The 21,159-nt window shown below is 44.9% G+C and overlaps 1 protein-coding gene across 2 annotated transcripts in view; it reads right to left on the bottom strand.

Annotated features, from left to right (window-relative positions):
• Egflam (EGF like, fibronectin type III and laminin G domains) overlaps positions 1–8,247 on the bottom strand; it is a 173,008-nt gene extending 164,761 nt beyond the window's left edge. For both annotated transcript variants that reach the window (XM_032898808.1, XM_032898809.1), the window contains exon 1: positions 8,029–8,247. In XM_032898808.1, the coding sequence (XP_032754699.1) occupies positions 8,029–8,125 (97 nt within the window). In that variant the 5' untranslated portion in view covers positions 8,126–8,247. The remainder of the gene's footprint in view (positions 1–8,028) is intronic.
• Positions 8,248–21,159: the final 12,912 nt, after the last annotated feature.

Here is a 21,159-nt window from a genome sequence, read left to right as displayed (position 1 = left end):
CTAACAGTTTCCTCAGGTTTGCCTTAAGCATCAGTCAGTCTTATCCCATGCCTTGGAATACACACTACCTCCTTAGTCCTCTGAGGAAGCCTGTAAGGTAGGTACTTTCCTTAACGTTATTTATTGGAAACTAGAGAAAGGGTGCACGGCTTACACAAATTTCCAGATGTCACCAAATAACCAAGAGGAAAACTCAGAGCTTAGCCTCCCATTGCCCGGATATTGAAGTACGTACAGGTCTGCTCTGCCAGGAGCCACCCTTGCAAGCTAATTGAAACAGCTTCCTGACTGTGAGAAAAAAAATGGAGGGTGTGGGTTGGCTATGTAGAGCATGGTGTGGCTGTCAGTCTTTCTCGGGTCTGCTCGAAGCCATCCCGCAGGGAAGGAAAGCATGGGCAATTTGGCTCTAGAAAGGTGTTATTCGGGCACGGTAAGTCAGAAAGTTGCTCAGGAGCCTGAAGCTGGAGGAGTACCCTCTCGGAGTTAGCCTGGGCTATCAAGCCCATCTCTAAAAGGTAATCATAAAAACAAAGAAGATAACAAATCCCCAAAACGACCTCCAGCATTCCCAGTGAGTCTCTACATGCTTGCCTAATTAAACTGCACCTGTCCAAATGCCGCTGCTAGCTGGCACAGTGACATGGAGGAGACAATACTGTGGGTGTAGCAGGGTCGAGGTACGAAGAAGGGAGGAGGGCAGCAGAGCCCAGATTCTCCCCGTGTAGACTGTGAGTCGCCTGTCGTCAGCTCTCCAGGAGTTCTTGTTTCACAGTCGGATGCCCGGTATGCACTCTAAAACTTCTTTCTGCATAGTTGAAGACCTCTGTACCTACCCGTCCAAAGCCTGAGACCTGCTTCTCCAAGCTCTGGAAGTATGCCCTCTGCTGGCTATTTATGTAGTTTTTTTTCCTCCTAAGACTGGCCTCTTCAATCAGTGGTTCAGCATGGTGACAGTATTTCCTGGTTTACCTCAGTACCTAGAAGCCGCACTTTGGGTCCTTCTTCAAAAGGGAGGTCCACACCAGTGGACTCAAAAATAGCTTTGAGGAACTTTTCCTACATCCTGCACCTTAGACTCCGCTAGCTATATTTCCTGAATACTCCCACCCCTGCCTTTTTTCTTTTCTGTCAGAATTTATAGGTGATTCCTAGTACATGCAGCCTGACATGCAGTTTTCATTAAGAAGCAGGGGCCTAGCCAGCTCAAACAGTCAGCTGCCATCAAGATGTCATGGTGCAGGGGTGGTGGCACATACCTAGGGACATAGAAGTTGGGAGGTAGAGGAAGCCTGAGTTACTTGAGACCTACTCCCACTTAACCAACCAACCAACCAACCAACCAACCAAAAACATATGATTTCATTCATGGAAAATACAAACTACAAACCTACTTAACCTCAGAGACTGAGGTATGGAAATACAAGACATCCGCAGGACAAACCATGCAGAAGGTGAGGCTCCCCATAACCTCAGACATATCGGGCTCAACAGCTTGGAATCACTGTTTACTTTCAGACCATATTATCACACTGGGGGTGGCAGAACAGAAGAAAAACTATAGACTACTATTTCCCCAAAGAATTCTAAGGTTATTAAACTCTTAGCCCTGGGGATGGATGGATGGGTGTGTGTGTGTGTGTGTGTGTGTGTGTGTGTGTGTGTGTGTGTGTGTGTGCGTGCACGCATGCACGACACACACACACAGAGAGACAGAGAGAGAGAGAGAGAGAGAGAGAGAGAGAGAGAGTTTCTGTCCAAGTCAGTCTTCCTCAGGGAAAGTACTACTTTACATTAAACCACATCTAACCCTGACCTTGACTTCTCTCGTTTGTTTTGATCACAGTCATGGAAGTGTTTCTTTGTAGTTACTACACATGACGAATAACTTCATGGAAAGGGAGGACATCAGATCCAGTGGAGTCAGGGGGTTTTTCTGCCGTGATCCATGAAGTCTGTGGAGCATTACCAGCTAAGCACTACTAGATACCATATGTGCATGTGAGCACACACATGTGTGCATATGATATATCCCTATATGGTGCTACCTATCTATTATCCATCTACCTATACACACAGAGAAAGGGGATGGCTCCCAAGAACCAACACAACCTCACTGTGATGGAATAAAGTTGGCCATTAAAAAAGGAAATGAGGCAGGGAATCCAGGAAAGACAAGGACCCCAAATCACATCCAAACCCAATGGAAAAGGCCCATAATAGGAGTTCTAAGTAAGAATACAACAATCTCCCGAGAGCTTGATGAAGGTGCATTTGGGAAGTTGGCCAGGATGATTCCTGATGCCTCAGCCTCCCGGTGTCAGCCAGCAGCTGTAGAAGCTCCCTTGTGGAACCTGTCTTCATCCTCCACCAACGATGCGCCTACCAGCGAGCTAACTCTCCTCTTCTAGGATTTTGGCTTTTTGATTGCTTTTTTTTAAAAAATATTTTGAGATATTCATTTTAATCTAATTATGCAGATGGAGAAATACTGAGGAAGTTGAAAGGAGAAAGATTATGGGCTTGTGCCACATTTTAAAAATGACCGTGGAGGAAGCCAGTCCCTCCAGGAAAACTTTGAACTCTGAACCCTGCTTTACCTTCTCCCATTGGCTTTGGAACCTGAGGCAAAAAGGACAGGTCAAGAGGAAAAGCAGAACCCATGTACTCACCTTCCTGTGTACCTGTACCAGATTCAATGATGCCATGAGTTTTTGTCTCAGTAAAGAACAACTCTACAACCTAGGATTGGGAGTATTGGCCTTTAATCCACTAATCTTCAGGCCCCCAGTATACCCGTCCTGACTCTTGGCACCAGGCCACAGACATGCCACAGCATTGACACCCCTAAGAACTGCGCTGTTAGGTGCTTCAGAGAAATAGCAGGGCTACCCCATATCTGCTGCAAGAGGATGTGAGCAGGTCTGAATGGCAAGAGCTACCGTGGGCAGTTAGATGCACAGCAACCCATTAAGCCAAAGACCCACCCCACCAGCAGCAAACACAACAGTACCTGTGTAATAAAGCCAACATAGCCACAAATCAGAAAAGAAATTTTGATTTAAATCTCATGGCCTGGCATGGTAGCACACACACTTTCATCCCAGCACTCAGAAAGCACAGGCAGGCAAATCTTTATGAGTTCCAGGCCAGTCTGTTCTACAGAGTGAGCTCCAGAACAGTCAGGGTTATGTAGGGAGACCCTTTCTAATGCGTGCACGAGTGCACACACACACACACACACACACACACACACGCAACAGAATGAGTAAATTGCATCTGGAAAGCTGATGTTTTTAAAGCACACATCTAATAAAGAGCTGTACTCAAAATGTACAATGTACAGTAAAAAATTCAGTAAGAAAACAAATGCCTTTCTTTTTTTTAGAAAAAGTCAAAAGATTTAAAGAAACTTGAGAGGCAAATGACACATGAAAAAAGTTCAATATCATTAGTCGAGAAGGAAAGAATTAAAATTATGATGAGATATATCGTTATACACCAATTAGAAACCTTAAACCAAACAAAAACAAAGAAACAGAGAAATGACAAAGAAATGGTTAGCTTTAATTTTCAACTTGACACAACTAGAATGACCTAGGGAAAAAGCATCAATCCATAAGGGATTGTCAACATTGAATTGGCCTGTGGTAATCGTCTTAATTAAGGTGATTGATGTGGGAAGGCCCACCATGGGTAGCACCATTCTCTAGTCAGGAGGATCATGACCATACAATAGCAGGGAAATCATTGAGCACAAACCATCCAGCAAGCGAGTGAACATTCATGTATTAACTTCTCTTTGCTCTTGACTGAATGTGATACAATCGGCTGCTTCAAATTCCTGTCACTTCCAGTGATAGATTCCAATCGTGAGCTAAACCCATCCTCCCATATGTTTCTTTTTGTCAGGTTTTGGTGTTAGGTTTCCCCCACCTCTTCTTCACAACTACAGAGATGAAATGAAAACATGTACCTAATGCTTCGGGGAAATCCAGGATGAGTAGAACTTCCATACATTGCTCCTAGGAACGTGAAACAGTACAACCATTCTGAAAAGCAATTCAGTGCTGTCTTGGAAAGTTCAGCCTACCACAAGCAATGATCCCCACTCGGCTCCTTACCAAGAGAAATAAAAGCATATCCACACAGAGGTATGTATATAGCCGTGTGGAGCAGCCCCATTCTCCACAGGCTGAAGCTGAAAACACCTAAAAAGCCATTCCTGAGGGAAGAGTTAAACACATCGGTTATCTAAGACCTATACAAAGGACTACTACTAACCAAGAACAAAGCGGAAAAACACTGATAAGTGCCACCACACGAGGGTTCATCTTGAAAGTGTTGTGTTGGGTATGGGAAAGTACACGCAAAGTATGAGAGATTCTAGAAGATTCAAAAGTATAGGGTCAGAAATCAGATCACCACTTGCCAGGGGCTGTGATGGGGCTAGATTTTCTACTATGGAATACAAGGTTATATTCTTAAGTAAAGACAATAGCCCAAGACCATTTATTGCTAAACAAACGTTCACAAGAGGGGAATTAGCCCGTAGGCAGGTGATGAGAGAGAACAAGGCCCCTTAGGGGGTTACCGCTAGCTGAGGCTGAGTAGTTGAGGTTATCCGTACTGGAGATGTTTCTTAGACCTTATCAAGCAATCCCAGAAAAGGAAGAATTTTCATAAACCTCTCCATCTCAATAAAGCTGCCTGAAAACAATCGTCATGAAGGCCAGGGTGACAGATCTGCCTGTGGACCATGGGTGGCTTCTTTCCTGCCTATCCACAGCCCTGTGAAGCCCCCCGCCCCTTCTCCCTGAAATCCCTGCTGAGAACCAGAAGCAAGGGGCTACAGGGCCACAGGGCACGGGTGTTGGGGGTGGAGGTCTTCACACCAGCCCAGCTCAGCTTCCGGCATTAACCTGGACATGGTTCCTCTCGGTCCCACAGCAAGGTGAGGAGTTTGCACTTGCCTCCAGTTTATGCAGGACAGGAATGAAGCGCTTTCAACCCACTGTGTTTACACACAGTGGGGGCCTGCAGAGGTGGTGTAGACATAGGGCTCTCCACCTTCTCACTTTTCTATCCCGGAGGGGCCCCAGTGTCTTTCTGTCCCCTCAAACAGTAAGAGTCTGACAAAGAGAGTGAGTAGCTCTTCATTCCTCTCTAAAGCTACTACACTATTTACAGCTGGGGTCAAGGGACAGTAGCTTCCTGTACCCCACATCAGTAGTCTAGGTACCATTTTGTTTGGAGTTGGCACATGGTCCCCCACCACAAAATTGTGAGGTGAGGCTCTCTCCCTAGGTTACAAGGCTCTCTGTCCCTGGGGAACTTAGCCTTGAAAACACTCAAGGCTACATAGTTCTGCAAGCAAGACAGCTCAGGATTGGGATTTTGTGCCAAATACCAGAGCCTAAATTCCCATTCCACTCTTTAGCCTCTGTGTGGCCTGGGGTAAGATACTGAGCTCCACTAAGCCACAGTTTCCCCCTTAGTAAAACAAAGAAACTAGCAGCATGCAGCTCACAAGGCTGCTGGCTTGATTAAAGGAATCAGCGTGTGTCAAGTTCGCAGAACAGTGTAACAAGCACTTAATTAGTGTCAGTTATTATTATTTAATTTGACTTAATTTGAGACCGCTGCGGCAACTCTTGTGAGTCTTGGCACATGTGGAGCTTTCTTTCCTCATGCTCAGTGCCAGAAGGCACTACTCCACCTTGGGGTGAGGGGGCAAGGTGCTCTTTTCTACCTGTCTCTTTCTAAAAGAAGGGACGGGACCTCTGGGCTAATTGGAATCCAAGACTTTGAAACAAAACTGTACTTCTCAGAAGCCCACTGTGCCGAGCAAAGAGGAATAAGCAGAACGCCCTGCTTTGCAATGCTTGTGTGGGGGCCACACCACAGTACTGCACCCGAGTCAGTTTCTATGGGGTGGGGGGTTATGGGGGGGGGAGAAGGTACAAAATCCCTCCCATATGGAGCGGAGCGGGATTTGCTGGTGTCTGGGGAAGATTACAAATGAGCTCCTTGCATTCGCATCAGAGCCAACTGGGGCAGTTTTTTAATCTGGACCAATTTTACGGATCAAAAAACGAGTCTTTCCATGCGATGTAAATGAGCCCACAAGGAAAATCTGCCCCGAAGTTTATGAAGTAGCTGTCGTTTCCATCCAAACAGCTTTTCAACCTGAAAACCATTGTCTGGATAACATTATAAAGTAATCTTTTTTTTTTTATTTTTTTAAAGCCTTTCTTAGGCTGAAGATAGTCTAAATATCTTCTACCTTGATGAAGACAAAAACATTTAAAAGGAAGTTTTCAAAACCACCCCCCCCATCAATGCTTCAAGTAAAGGCAAAGAAAACAGCACGAGCTGTTGTTGGTGTGAGTATCTGAACAAGACGCTGAGGCTGAGAGGACCAACCAGAAATGTTTTTAGGAGAGAAAGGACCCAAAACAACACACAATGAAGAGGCAAGTGGGGGTAGGGGGTGGGGAAGATGTGTGGAATCATCATATACAGTAGGTTTTTGTGCAATAGTTTTACATCCTGCCTAAACGGATCGAAGTCTACCCTCAAAGAACCTTGCATGGGTCACACAGGCTAAGAGCCACAGATGTATGCATGTGCTATTCGGACATGGTCAGATGGCTTCGTGTGCAGACACCTGCAGAGGGCAAGCGATCGTAGTGTGGGATTCTTGAGCAAGAAAGTTCAAAGGCTCCCCTCATTGAGATGCTGGAAGGTGTAGGAAGACAATTTAATATGAATCTACCTTGGGTGGCTGCTGTTGCCTCCCCAATGAACTGGACAGTGTACAGACAGATTTGTACTGAATCCGAATGTGTTGTGGAAGAATGGTCCTCAATTTTAAGTCAGGTAAGGGGATACAGGTGATGACCGAGAGAGCCTGAAGACCGAGATATCTCCTAGGATCAAAGGCAACAGTCCTAAACTCCAGGCAGATTCTGGAGCAGTGAGAAATATTTGAACATGCAAATGGGCGCCTGCCAAGCATATTTTCTTTGCATTCTGATAAATTTTCCTGGTTTGCCTCTTTCTTGTAGAAACATTTGTGAAGGCAGACTCCACTTTCTGTGAGGTTTTGCAGGCTGAATTAAAATAGATTGTTTTCCATTGTTCAGAAGACATAATTAATCCCATAAGACAACCCCCACTTGTAAAGTAAGCTAAGAAAAAGCAGATTTTTTTTTTCACAATTCTAAATATGGTCCTGGCCAACAAAGAATAAAAAATCATTACCCAGAAGCAAAGCTAGGAACTTTATTGTTTAAAATGTTCTACTTTCCCTCATGACACAGCCAAATCAATGTTGATAAAAACATACTTTTTACCTAGAGGAAATGTGAGTTTTTGTGGGTTTTGCGTTCTCTCCGATCTCTTTGTATTAGCTAGCCTACAGTGCATATATATCTTTGTTTGAACAGCAGAGCTAAGACAGGAGTTCTAAAAGAGATCAGGTTAACCCACTGTGGGCTGCTTTCTGCACAAACAGCCCGGGGCTGCAAGAAAATCCTAACAACAGAGAAAGTGCAGGTCCCTACCCAGTGCTTCGACAGGACCAGAGCCAGGAAGGGGGGCTCCAGGCAAACCTTCAGACACTCAACAGGAAATGGCTGGGCTCTAGGCAGTATGAATCCAATAAGATGTTCAAAGAAGCAGGAGGAGCTGTTGAAAGTCCTCTGCGCTCTCTTGGTCCTCTGTAACCCAGACAGAGCGATAGCTGTCCCCAACTTTTAGCAGTCTGTGGTTCCACATAGAGCCCACCGCCTCTACTAGCTCTGGAAAACAGATCGTTTCTTTTAACAAACAATATCTCTGGAACTGCCTGGGCTGGGGGAGGGCGAGGCTCTAGCCTCGGCTGAGCTCTGCGCATAGCCTTGGCGGGCTGAGCTCACGCCGGTCAGCGGAGAGAGCTGAGTGAAGCTGCCTGCTCTGAGAACCCCACCAAAGGCCGGGACCGAAGTGCTCAGGGCACCATGGCTCCGGGCGCACTGAGCGCTTTACCTGATTTTCGCAGAGCGGTTCGGAGTGACACGGCGCCGGGTGGGAGGCTGCAGGCCAGGAGCAAGAAATGGAGCAAGAAGGTTGAGATTAAATCCATCTCACCGACGGTGTCTGCAAAGTTTCACCAAGTCCCGGGCGCGCGGGGAAAGGGCGTCTCCTGGGGACGAGGGGGACGCCGGTGACGCGAGGATGAGAAGGTGGGGGACCCAGGGAACTGAACCAGGAGCCACTCGGGAGTCCGAGGAGGCAAGGCAGCAGCTGGGAGGCTGGCGTGCTTGGAGTGGAGCGGGCTCTCAGCGGCAAGGCTTTTCGGGGCTGGGGAGTGGACGCTGGAAGCCGAGGGGAGGGACGCACTGGCCGCCTGAGGGAGGGCGGCTCGACCCGCAGGAGATGGAATTACAATCTAGTGGAAGAGCGAGGGGCAGGGTCTGAATCAATTCACTCCGCGCCCACCTCCGGCGCAGACAGCCCCCAGCTCAGCTCTTCCCCGCGGGTGACCTAGATTGGGGGCCGGGGTGGGACCGACTTCAACACTCCGCCGGAGTTCCTTGACTCAGACTGTGGTCCCAGGGTCCTCCACTAGATCCTAACCCTGAACTTTTGGGGTGCCTCGGTTTTGTTGGCTGGACTCTTCTTCCCCCACTCCCCTCTAGGTGGCTTGCACCCAGTTTAAGCCACTTTTTCCTAACGCCTCAAAGGTTACTACTCAGTAAGGTACTCCGGAGGAAGCGCAAGGGAGGGGCTGGAATGTGCAAGTCCGGAGGAGGAGGGCGGGGCTGGCCAAGGCTTGGGTGCTAAGAAGATAAGTGAGATTTAAGGCGCACAGATGGAGGGAGAGCTAAGGCTAGGCCACTCCGAGGCAAAGGCCAAATGAAGATTAGGGACTGGTGCTGGGGGAGCAGGTCCCTCTTGGTGGCGGGTGGCAACTTTAGAGCCTCCAGAGAAAGGAGAACAAAGTCCAGGTAATACTGGCAACTCCAGCTTCTTTGGGGTTGAGAAGGTCCTCTGGAAAGGGGGCGCTTGTGGCCCGGCTGGGACTGGGGAATAGGAGCCAGCATTTAGCTTCCCAGCTGAGGAAAGAGCCCCTCCCTTCCTAAGCGATCTGTGTAGCTGACTGGAGTTTACAGTTCTGCCCCCAAAGGGTGTGAGCTCCGGCGCAAACTGGCGTTCTGACCCCCCAAGTCCTCTTGAAAACAGATACAACAAATAAACTAAAAGGAAAATGGACCCTTGCCAGAATCCGGGGAAAGATCAAAGGCCCTAGGAAGTGCCCCGCAGATAGAGACTGCAGGTCACTGGCAGAGGTCTGAGGTGATCGCCAAGCCCTACCTGGCAGAGCCCTGTCCTGGCCCCTTCTTGTTAACCTTCCATTAGGAGAGTTGAGTGTTGCCCTATGATTTCTACCCTTGGTCCCGTAATGAACCTAATCCTGTTAGCAAGGTTAGAATATATTTCCTTACAAGTTGGTATTTTCAGGTGTGTAATTGTTCCATAAATAAATTCAAAGTCTGCCCCAACTTGAGTAACTAAAGATGTCTAAGCCCAGGGGTTGGGGATTTAGCTCAGTGGTAGAGCACTTGCCTAGCAAGCTCAAGGCCCTGGGTTCGGTCCCCGGCTCCGGAAAAAAAAAAAAAAAAAAGAAAAGAAAAGAAAAAAGATGTCTAAGCCCAGGACCCTATTTTCTCTTAAACCGAACTAGTTCAGGAATGTCCAGACTGCACTACACTTACGTAGGGAAACCAGGCAAGGTGAATCTGAAGAGATAAGTTCTGTTATACCACAGTAGACCCTTAGGATCCCCGAGGCCGCTAAAGTCATTCTCCCCCCTCCATGCCACACAGGAATCTGCTTTGAGTTGTCTCAGCATGGCCTGCCACCCCCATTCGAATCCATCCTTCTGCATCAGACACCTCCTATCAATACTGACTTTTGACCCTGGAGTTCTTGGCGTATCCTGAAGCAAGCCGGTGCTTTCGGGAGGATGCCTCCTTATTTTTCTGCTCTATCTCACTTAAAAATGACTCGCTGTCACAGCATGGGGCGGAGGCTGGGCCAGTCATTGGTTGGAGCCCCACCCCGACACTATATATGATATTCTGCTATATTTGCAGACGGGAGCCTAGCATAACTGTCATCAGAGAGGCTTCACCCAGCAATGGATGGAAAGTGATGCAGAGACCCCCAGACAAACATTAGGTGGAGCTTGGGGGATCCAGTGGAACGGGGGAGAAGGATTGAAGGAGCCAGAGGGGTCAAGGACACCATAAGAAAACTAATCATAAGGAATCAACTAATCTAGACCCACAGGAGCTCATGGAGACTGAACTGAAGTCAGAGAGTATATTCTAGGCCCCTGCACACATGCAGCAGTTGTGCAGCTGGGCCTTCATGTGGAACTTTGAAGCTGTAGACCGGACTGTGTCTGACATCCTTTCCCCCTAACTGGGCTGCTTAGGTAGAAGACGCACCAAGTCTGACTGCAACTTGATATGCCAAGGCTGGTTGACATCTATGGGAGGCCTCCCCTTTTCAGAGGAGAAGGGGAGGAGGGGTACACTGAAGGAGAAGGGGAGTTGAGAGGGAGGGACTTGGAGGAGAGGAGGGAAGCGAAGCTGTGATTGGGATGTAAAGTAAATAACTTAATCAACATAAATAATACAGAAGAAAGAAAGAGAAGTCTGATTGGCAAGCAACGAAAACAATGACGCGCTGGTCCACGGATTTAAGTAAATAGCAATCATGAGTATTAAGACTGTATGGCATCTCCTGGGTACAGGGCCCTCTCTAAAGTGCTTTTAATCCCCATAGCAACCACACCAGGAAGGTACACTCTTAGCACTATTCCCATTTCACAGCCAAGGAGACCGGAACAGCGTGATCCACCTAAACTCATGCACCGCCCCTTCTCAAAAGTGCAGAACGGATGAAAATTCAGACCTTCACTGCCCAGGCAGAGAGTCGGTCTCTCAAGGGGGATGACCCGGTGGAGAGCAAATCCAACTGGAGACTTGGGAGCTTCACCTCCGGCTCTGCTTGGAGTATGTGTTCCCCAAATGATGGATGGTGGCCATAACTAAATTTCCATGGAGGGAGGGGGGAGGTTGTTGTGTTGTTGTTTGCAATTTATTTTGTTTTACTTTTCTAGGAGAGCTTCACCTGGAACTCCCTGCCTAGGCCACTCTTGTCTGGGAATTAAAAATCTTCCTTCTTTAGCCTTCCTAAGAACTGGAATAATGACGGTTCGTGCCACCGGGTCTAGTTCTACTTTTAATTTTATATGAGCTAATGAAACAGCGCAACAGAATTCTAGCACCCCTCCATGCCCCTCCACCCAGTATAGCGTCTTTTTAAAACCTGTTATATAAATTGCCTATTGCTAATTTTGCAAACATGGGTTTTAGCATACTGGCTCTCTGCTAGACAGGAGCTGACATCTGTCTCTTCCTAATCATCTACCTATCTAGGTAGTCATAGCTGATTGAGGAAACAGGTCTTCTTTTTCCAAGGGTTCCCCCTTGTTTCTTTCCTGCAGGCCTCACCTCATGTTTTATTTCTGAGGGGCCCTACATACTCTGGGTCCTGGGACCACAGACATAAAACTTTCCTTGTAGGACTTTGATGATTACAAATGTAAGATGGGCTTTAGAAACAGCCCATTCCCATCCTCTGCAATTAAAATCACATTCCCTCCAGGTCCCCACTCCTAGTTTGACAAACAGCTCACAGCACTTAGACATCTAGCTAAAGACAAATGAGACATGACTTTCACCCTCTTCCTGCCTTCAGGGGAGGGGGGGGGACGGAACTAACAATGGCAAAAATTACTTTGAATGTTTTGTTATTTTGGCTTTTTTTTTTTAAGTGTTTAAATTCTCTGGTGATTTAAACTCAATTAATGGTATCACCCGCAGGCTAATGGCCTTGCCTACCTTGCTCAATATCATGGGATGAAGATGCTGACTTCTACCCCACGGATAGATGCAAAGAAAATAAAGGGAAACATCAACTGTGGGATGTTTGGTGATACTCCAAATGAAGGTGACAGAAGTTCAGGAAGAAAAAAAAAATGTGTTTGGGTTTTATTGACTTAAATGAAATAAAATCTGCAATGTTTATTAATCAGATTGGGCAGTAACAACCTTTCCTCCCTCGAAAGCCACCAGGTGTTTTGAGTGGTTTTCTACATACTACACAAAAAATAAAATAAAATAAAATTATACATATATACACATATATATTACATATGCTTGTGTTTGTCTCAAATGGGAGCAGCTTCTGCATAGTTATTAATCCACAGACCCTTCCTAGTCAGCAGATCCTGTTCACGAATGTCGGAATAATATTCTATCGTGCAGTGTGTGATTTATTTTGTGCTCTCATCTATTGTTTTCTGTTGTATCTTGATAAGCTGCAGTGAATGACCTTGAGTGTGGAACCATGGACTCAAGTTATAATAGACTACAGGGTTCACTTCTAGATGAGCCCTTGCTCTGCCAAAGGTAAATGCTTCCAATTTTAATCATTTGGTCAAAGAGCATTGTGCTTTGGCAAATGACAGATAAACGTAACTATTTCTACAAACTTACACTAACGTAATGTCTTTCCAAATTAGACTTATATATGTGGCATACACATGGTACATATGAACAAATTTTATATTTATATATATATATATAATATGCATATATGTTATATATGCATATGCAAAGCACAGGGTATCCTATCTGAAAAGACATATAGGAAGATGAGAACATTGTAATGCTACCAAGACCAAGAATAGATCCTTCCGAGGGACCCATCCAGTCCCACTTACTCTTCTCCCATCTAGATTGCTGAGAGAGAATTCAGACCCCCCCCCACTCAAAGATAAAACTAGATCAGCAAACAATAGCATCACTTCCTCCATCCCCAACAACCATTGGGAATGGGTCTCGTTATGTGCCGACCTCTGTGATAAGAACATAAACAATATATCACAGAAAATACAACCAAAATACAACAAACTTACAATACAAACAGACCCAGGAGGACCTGTTTCTACTGGGAGAGGAAAACAGTTGCACAATCAATTGATCCTTAAGAATACTAGAGGCATAATTGAGTGCAAGCACCATGATATAGGCGACACATACTACTGCCATCTCTGTGGACTGAATTGCATTCCAATAACACTACTGTGAGATGCATGGCCATCTCTGTGGGTCAAATTTTGTCCTCCAAGATTAATATGTTGGTGCCTCCAAATTCCCATGACTGTTCATGGAGAAGAGGGTTTTATGAGGCAGTTAAAATTGAGGAGGTGACAGGGCTAGGTGCCTAATCCAATAAGACTGTGGCATTATAAAAAGACATTGACTGCAATCTCAGCACTGAGGAGTCAGAAGTATGAGGCAGCTAAGTCTACACAGCAAGTTTTAGGCCAGCTCTAACTACAGGCTACAAAGAGAAGGAGGAGGGAGAGGAGAGGGGGAGGAGGGGGAGGAGTAGGAGTAGGAGGGGGAGGGGAGGAAGGGAAGGAGGAAGAGACGGAGGAGGAGGGGGAGGAAGAGGGGGGACGGGGGAGGAAGAGGGAGGAAGAGGAAGAGGAGGAAGAAAAGGGGAGGGGGAGGAGTGAGAGGGGGAGGAGAAAGAGAAGGAAGAGAAGGAAGAGGAGGAAGAGGAGGGAGAGAGGGAGAGGAAGAAGATGAAGAAGGGGAAGAGGAAAAGGAAGAAGCACTCCTTTCTCTTCCCTCCCCTTCTCTGCCCCCCTTCACTCATTGCTTATTAGAACATATTAAGAATGTGCCAGCTGTAAACAGGTTCTCCCCAGAACCCACCATGCTGGCCCCAGCACACCACTATTGTTTAACCACTCAGCATATGGCACTTTGTTACAACAGCACAAGAAGACTACATCAATACAGCATCAATCTCATTAAAGTCTAGATTATGATTATGTCCGTAATAGGATTTTCCAGAAGAGTACTGGACTTATTCCTGGCAAATTTTCATTTATGGATAGTACATTGTATAACTTGTTTAAGAACCATTACCCAAGGTCATGAACACACCATTCCATGTTTTCTTCTGAACATTTTAAACGTAACATCCACATTTAGACCTCGTAGATTGAGCATGAAACAGAGTTATGTTAGGCTTTTTTTTTTTAACCTGGATGCTCTCTTCTGACTTAAGTGTGGGAAGGTCTATCTCTACAGGGTAAGGTTTCAGTCCTGGGCTCCTGCAGGCCAAAACAGAGACTGCCTTTCTCCCCAGGGATCAACCGAATAGAAGGACATCCTATCTGTTGCTTTGGAGAATACAGGACCACTCATCACCAAGCACCTTACTGGGTGTACTGAAAGCTTCCACTGCTTGAAATACATTTCCAGTTAAATAAACATCTTGTTTAAAGAACACAAAATAAAGAGAGGTAGATAAGCAGCTTTTAAGGACTTTTCTCCACATGTCTCTTCACACAATGGGTGTGTTTTTTCTTGCAAAGGAAGGAAAGTCACATTAATAGGGTACCATTGGCATAATATCGAGGACTAATTTAACAGTAAATTAGTTGTGTCCTAGGACAGTAACTCCAGAGTCTATAGCAGATAGGATACTCATGTTCACAGTGATGGGGAAGGAGAAATGTGTGTTGGGTAAAGTTCAGAGTGCAAGATTTGGATAGCACAACCCTAGAAGCAACACAAATAGCCATCCTAGATGGAGAGACTGAGAACATACCTTAAGGAAAACAATGGGACCTATGACGCTGTCCAAATCAAAACCAGACAAAAAAGCGAATGAACAAAGTAGCCAAAGCAGAAGCAGGCGAGAGATCTGCTGTGAGTGGATATGTGTCCATGACTAGACAGTGAATGGAGGAGACCAGTGGGGGGTTTGGTTTGTTTTCACTTTTGTTTTCTTTTTAATGGTTTAATTGGTGCAACATCTTTATTTAGGTATAGGAGAAACTATGAACGACCTTAAAAAAAGGCTGGAGGGCAATTCAGGTAAAGGACAATTCAGGTAGGATAGGAAGAACAAAGCGTATTGAAAAACCAAGAGAAAGATTCAGACCTGGACATCTTAGGAGAAGGAGGAAATGAAGCGAGTAGGATGTGCACTCCCAAGGGGGAAGTGGACAGGAAGAGCAGACCTCATAAATGGTGTCACTCTGTCCAGAGCTGCCAACTTAGACATGCAAGAAAGAGAAACGAGCTGCCATCTTCCAGACAGCACAGGGATCCTGCTGTATGAATGCCTAGTAGATATTGAGGAGTGCTTCAAGGGCATCTGGCCTCCCATAGCTGCTAGCCACACTCAGCCTAGCAAAACAAGGAGGGCCCAGAGTTGTCACATTCAAACTGCGTCCCTTCTTAAAAGGCATCCATGTGGAGAGCTGGCCTGCGATTGCAAAATACCAGTCTCATTTGTGAAAGACACAGCAGCTTGAAGGTCTCTATGGACTTGAGGTCAGGAGATCTGTACTCTCCTCCCAGCCCTGTCACTAATTGTCAGAAGGGGTTTACTGATTCCACCGACCTCTCAGGACCTTATTTTTCTCATCTATAAAGTGAAGACATCAGAAAAATGATGTCTCAGTTTTGACCTAGACACTGCAGTCTCAGCTTCCACAAAAGAGGGCCCCCAACCCCGTCAGATCAGACAGCTGTCACTGGTTGAAAGCAGAGGAAGTCCGGCTCCAGGTTTATTTTCAGAAAGCCCTGAGGTTTGGAAAGCCATTTACTTGCCAAAAGTGAAACAAAGTAAAAAGAAAACAAAATGTAGCATTTAGCACGGGTGTGCTCCTGCCTGTGCATGGGCGCGTGCACGCACACACATACACACACACTCACATACTCACACACATCCACATACACACACACTCACACACACATAGAAATCACAGAACTGAAGCCATCCCCTGTCTGGGCAAAGGATCCAGGAAGGCAAGTCACGATTTCCAGACAGCCTATATCCAGTCTACCCACACAGCAGAAATGAGAGGCTGGGAGGCGGGAGTAGGGAGGATGTGAAGAGCGACCCCCACTGTTGGAAGTAAGCCTAGGAAGTAAGAGAATGAAGGCTTCGTTTTTGAGTTATTTGGCAATGGTGCTAATAAATATGGATTTTCTGATGCCAAGAGAAAACCCGTGAAAATAATCAAAAGTACATCTTGCAGTCTGAGGTTGATTTTATTTTTATTTGTGTAGTTCTAAAAGAAGGCCAATATGAACCAGGAAGTGGACTGAAAAGATTGGAAGGTACAGCCAGCCTTCCATAGCCAGCGCCTCAGTGCCCTTGAAATTCGCCCACCCTCAATTGGAAATGCTCCCTTCTACACCCCCATTTGAAAATCTACTTCTTTGTTGTCTTTATTGTCTAAGCAATACATTGTAACAACTACTAACACAGAATTTGCATTGCACTGGGCTCTTATAAATAATCTAGTGCTGATTTTAAGTATGTTGAAGGATGTTTCATTGGTTTATGTGTATTTACTGTATAGTTTTATACAATGGACCTGAATAACTATGGGACAGCTTAGAATCCACCCCTCACTGATACTGAGGGATAACGGATAATTACTTGGTCTGAGAAGTGTTGCCAAGTAGAAGGTGTCAAGGAGGAAGAAAATGGCTAAATTCGAGGAGACTTACTTCAGAGAAAAGAGTGTGGGGCCAGCAAGATTCAAAAGAAAGGTGTTGTGTTCCAAGGAGCCAGCACAGGATAGTTTTTAAGAAACGTATCCAAAGAAGCAGCAGAGGCTGCCTTAGGTCTGGGGTGTTAAATGAAATGACAATGTGAAGAAAGATCAATGGTCAAGGATGAGAGAGCTAGCATTCCTGTCCTGAACAATTGGGGCATCATTTCTATTTTCAAAGATGGCTCATGGGACAAATGGATGTACTCTGCAGACCACGCAGTGGACACGCACCAAATATTTACTTCATTTTGTCCCGTCACTGTCACAAGCTAAGTCTGCTCCAGACTTGAAGCCCCCAAAACACTGGGATGGCAAACAAGATCTGAGGCCAAGACAAAGAACCAGGTCGCACATTTCCTATATGGAACTTGACTAAGGATGGATCAAAAGACTGACTCTTAGGACAATGAAAAACCTTACAAAACAGTAATGAGACAAGGGTTCTCCTGGGTAGGGATAGTGACTGGTCCATCCCTACCATTCTGTGTGCACACAGAATATACCTAGGAGACACCATCTAGTCCTAGCTGCTGCTGAGAACACTAGGCCCATTCATAGTTTCCAACAGCTTTAGTTACATCCGTCTTCATTTATCCAGTATGCCTGACTTTCATGTTCTCTGTCCTTCTGCGTTGTTTGTTACTTATTATAGGCCTCTGGATGAGTCACATTGCTTCTCTGACTTAGTTTTCCTGGGCTAAACTGGTGGGACACAATATCCTTTCCAACTTGCACATTCTTGGATCCCTGTTAGGGCAGGGTTGTCCCAGGCGCATCCTCCTTCTTTGTGTCTAGACTGCAACAATGTATCCCAGGAGATGCTAATAAGAATCTTGGGTCTGAGCTGCAGAAAGAGGTCAAATGTTTGCGGAGTTCAAGATCGCACGTAAATTATTGGCAAAAGGCATTTAAAACATGAGATGGTATCTTCTATATGGTACGTGTCCCTGAAACTGTTTATTTAGTGAATAAGGGGGGTGGCCTTAATAATTCTCTGGCTCCAAGCTCTTTTATACCAGTGAACTTCATTATATACCTATACAAAACCATACAATTCAAGACTACTATTGTTTGTTGGTGTGAAAAGCAGACTGTGGCCACAGAAGAACTGTACTCAACAGGGTGGTGTCAGGAAGTTTGTATATTTGTATGTCTATATGCTCCACATATGTGTACCTCATATTGTTCCCCCTGGAACTGTTCACGTAGATGTATTTGTGCATTCCCCAGCTTTCTCTAGCCACAGAGAAAACTATACGGAAGGAACATGGGGCAAAGCCGAGACACTGAAATCAGGAAACAGAATTGGATAAGGGCACAGATGTGGACAACTTAGGATATTGCCACAAATGTTCTCTACCATGAGTTCACATTGGACTACATGGTTTCAAGTTTGCATGTTGTCACATTTTTGAAACAAAGTAGATAAATGAAATCAGCACAGGCCTGATGAATTTGCACACATGTAGCCTTCTTTAAAACATCTGAATACATGTACTTCAGTTACCCAGGAGAAATGTTAATGTATAAGTATGCCATTTTAAAAGGGACAGTGTTTGTATGATGTCACCTGTTCATGGTGGAGAAAGAGTAACTATCGCCACTGAATTCTCTTAGGAGCACCCCTCTTTAAGAAATTTTAATTTGCACAAAAGGTTCATTTGGGAAATGACTTTTCATGCTTAAAACAAAACAAACAAAACAAGAACAAGAACACGGAAATTTCCCAAGTATATTAGTTTGAAAATGGGAACTTGTCAAGAATATTCAAGTTAATCATTTCAGTCTGTATGTGTTAAAATATGAACACAAAAATTGAACTGAAAATATAAGCCAGTTTTTAAAAAATGTAGACTATACCAAAACTGGTATCCAAATAGAATTTAAATATTATATTAATGGGAAAAATGATCATGCTTACCAAAAAAGCATGCTTTTAAAAATGTTCTCCATTTTCTGCTCATATTTTCCTAAGAAACCAAAATGCTCAGTCATAATGGAAAACAGCCATGATGTCTTAACACTTCCACATTCCCGCAGCAACATTCACGGCAGACACGCTGTGAAATGATCTAAATTCCCTGAGCAGATGGGTGGAAAGGAAAATGATCTCTCTCTCCCCTCTCTCTCTCTCTCTCTCTCTCTCTCTCTCTCTCCTCTCTCTCTCTCTCTCTCTCCCTCTCCTTCTCTCTGTGTCTCTGTCTCTGTCCTGTATGTCTCTGTCTCTCTCTGTGTCTCTGTCTCTGTGTCTGTCTGTCTGTCTCTCTCTCTCTCTCTCTCTCTCTGTGTGTGTGTGTGTGTGTGTGTGTGATAATATGGATATTTTTCAGCCTGAAAAAAATCTTGTAATATAAAACAACGTGGATGAACTTTGGAGACATGATGTTAAGTAAAACAAGCCAGTCACCAGATGGCTACTATATGACTCTAATTATGTGTAGTACCAAAAAAAAGCAAATGCAGAGAAACAGAGAAAACAATGGTGACAGTCACTAAGGCCAGGGAGAAAGAACTTATAGTTACTAATGATAACAAGTCTTATTTATGAACATGAATATGTTCTAAGCAGCAGTTCTCAACTTGTGGGTTGTCACTCCTTTGGGGGTTGTATACAGGACATCCAGATACTTACATCCCAATTCATAAAAGTAACAAAATTCCAGTTATCAAGTAGCAACAAAATAATTTTATGGGTGGGGGTCTGCATAAGAACTTTTATGGGTCTCGACATTAGTAAGGTTGAGAACCACTTCTCTAGTGATCTACTGTGCGTCCTTGTGCCTGCAGATAACAATAATGTGCTATGTACTTGAAACAAGTAGCTTGTGAGAGTAGTTTAGCAACCTTGGACCCCCCCAGCTGCCATTGATTTACCTCTCTCCAAACAAAACAAGTCCAGTAACTCCCCTTTGTGGCCAAACACATCCTGGCATACATCTTGCAACTGGAGGCAAGGAACTAGCCCAGACTGGACTAGCTTTATGCGCATGCACAGCAGTACAAACTACATCCTCATAATGAACACATAGGCATATGATGAACTCTGTGCTGTCAGATGTCTATGCGTGATTCAATATGCATATGGTTGAAGTTAGATGCATCATGGGAAAGGATGCACAGGGAACCAAGGCATACATAACCCAAGCCAATCAATCAAAACAGGAAACCACCTATACCTCACTCCTAGAAACCAATTCCTTCCTCACGAGGACTAAGCTATCTTGCCTGGAACCTACTGCTTCCTTGCAGGGTGCTTACTCTGCACGTTTGCAGCCTTTGGGTGCAATCCCTTGCTGCTTTGTCACCTGTGTGTTTCAATTCTTTCAACAAGATGGCAACAATCTGGGGATACCTGGTTAAGACGGCGGCCACCAAACATTTATACCTCACCAGAAACTCCAAAGAAAATTCCTTCTTCCTAGAATGCATGGTTGATGTAAAGAGTGAATTTTAATAGCCACTTATCTGTAAAGATCATCCACGGGGACATTTAAAGACCCGAAAACCAAGGTTTTTATATCTCCAAGGCATCTATGAGTCTATCTTATGTGTCAAATTCATTATTAGCAGAACTCGGTATGTTTATACAGGCTTAAAAGTTCGGCTATCGGGAACGGGGAAGAAAATGTGATGAGATTTTATCCTCGAGCATCTAAATTAGATTGACTTACTTTGCAAAAATAATTTGGTTTGAGAAATGAATATATATAAAGGAGTCATAGTGGTCTGAACATTTTCTAAAGTTTGATATATGGATAATATTCACCTAAATTGTTTGTACCCCCAAATTTATTTACTACCAAGGGACTATTTTGTGTTACATTTTTATTAATCATACATTAATGAAATTATAGGGAGCGACTTTATTTTCATTTAAAAAAAATAACATTCTCTCTAATCTCTCCCCACAACTTTTGACTGAAAATGTGTTCAGTCAGCTTAAAGGTGCTGTTAACATAACTCATACTTCCCAAAGAGCATCTAATGCAATAGAGTCTACATAGAATTAGTTTGAAAACTACTAATTTGTTAAACAGCCGTGTCAGAGACGGAAGGTTTGTTACTCTGTTGTCTAGAGAAGTACTGAATGGAAGAATAAAGACTGGGACAGCTTTTATAGCTAGCAAATTTGTGGCATAAGCAACAACAGGCAATTCACTGGAAGAGGGGCCCCAAGCTTGCTGGCAAATACTGCAACCTCAGCATATATGGCATTCCTTGCCTCACCCCGTTCCTCTCACACCACCCAATGCATGAGGAAGCAGAAGGAAGAGCCACAGTGGGCCAGCGAAAGAAGAGTTTCAGCTTCTGGCCCTCGCCGAGTTCCTTACCAAAGTAGCTTAGTAGATGAAGGTCAGACCTGCAGCAGACATGACCTTTGCCCTTCAGGGCCACCTTCCTACTGCGTACTTTTGGCCCCTCCCTGGACTCTTGGCCTTTCCACT

Source organism: Rattus rattus, chromosome 3 (assembly GCF_011064425.1).
Source record: "Rattus rattus isolate New Zealand chromosome 3, Rrattus_CSIRO_v1, whole genome shotgun sequence".
Lineage (NCBI taxonomy): Eukaryota > Metazoa > Chordata > Mammalia > Rodentia > Muridae > Rattus > Rattus rattus.
Note: the sequence above shows the minus strand (reverse complement) of the source record. Positions and strands in the feature narration are given on the sequence as shown.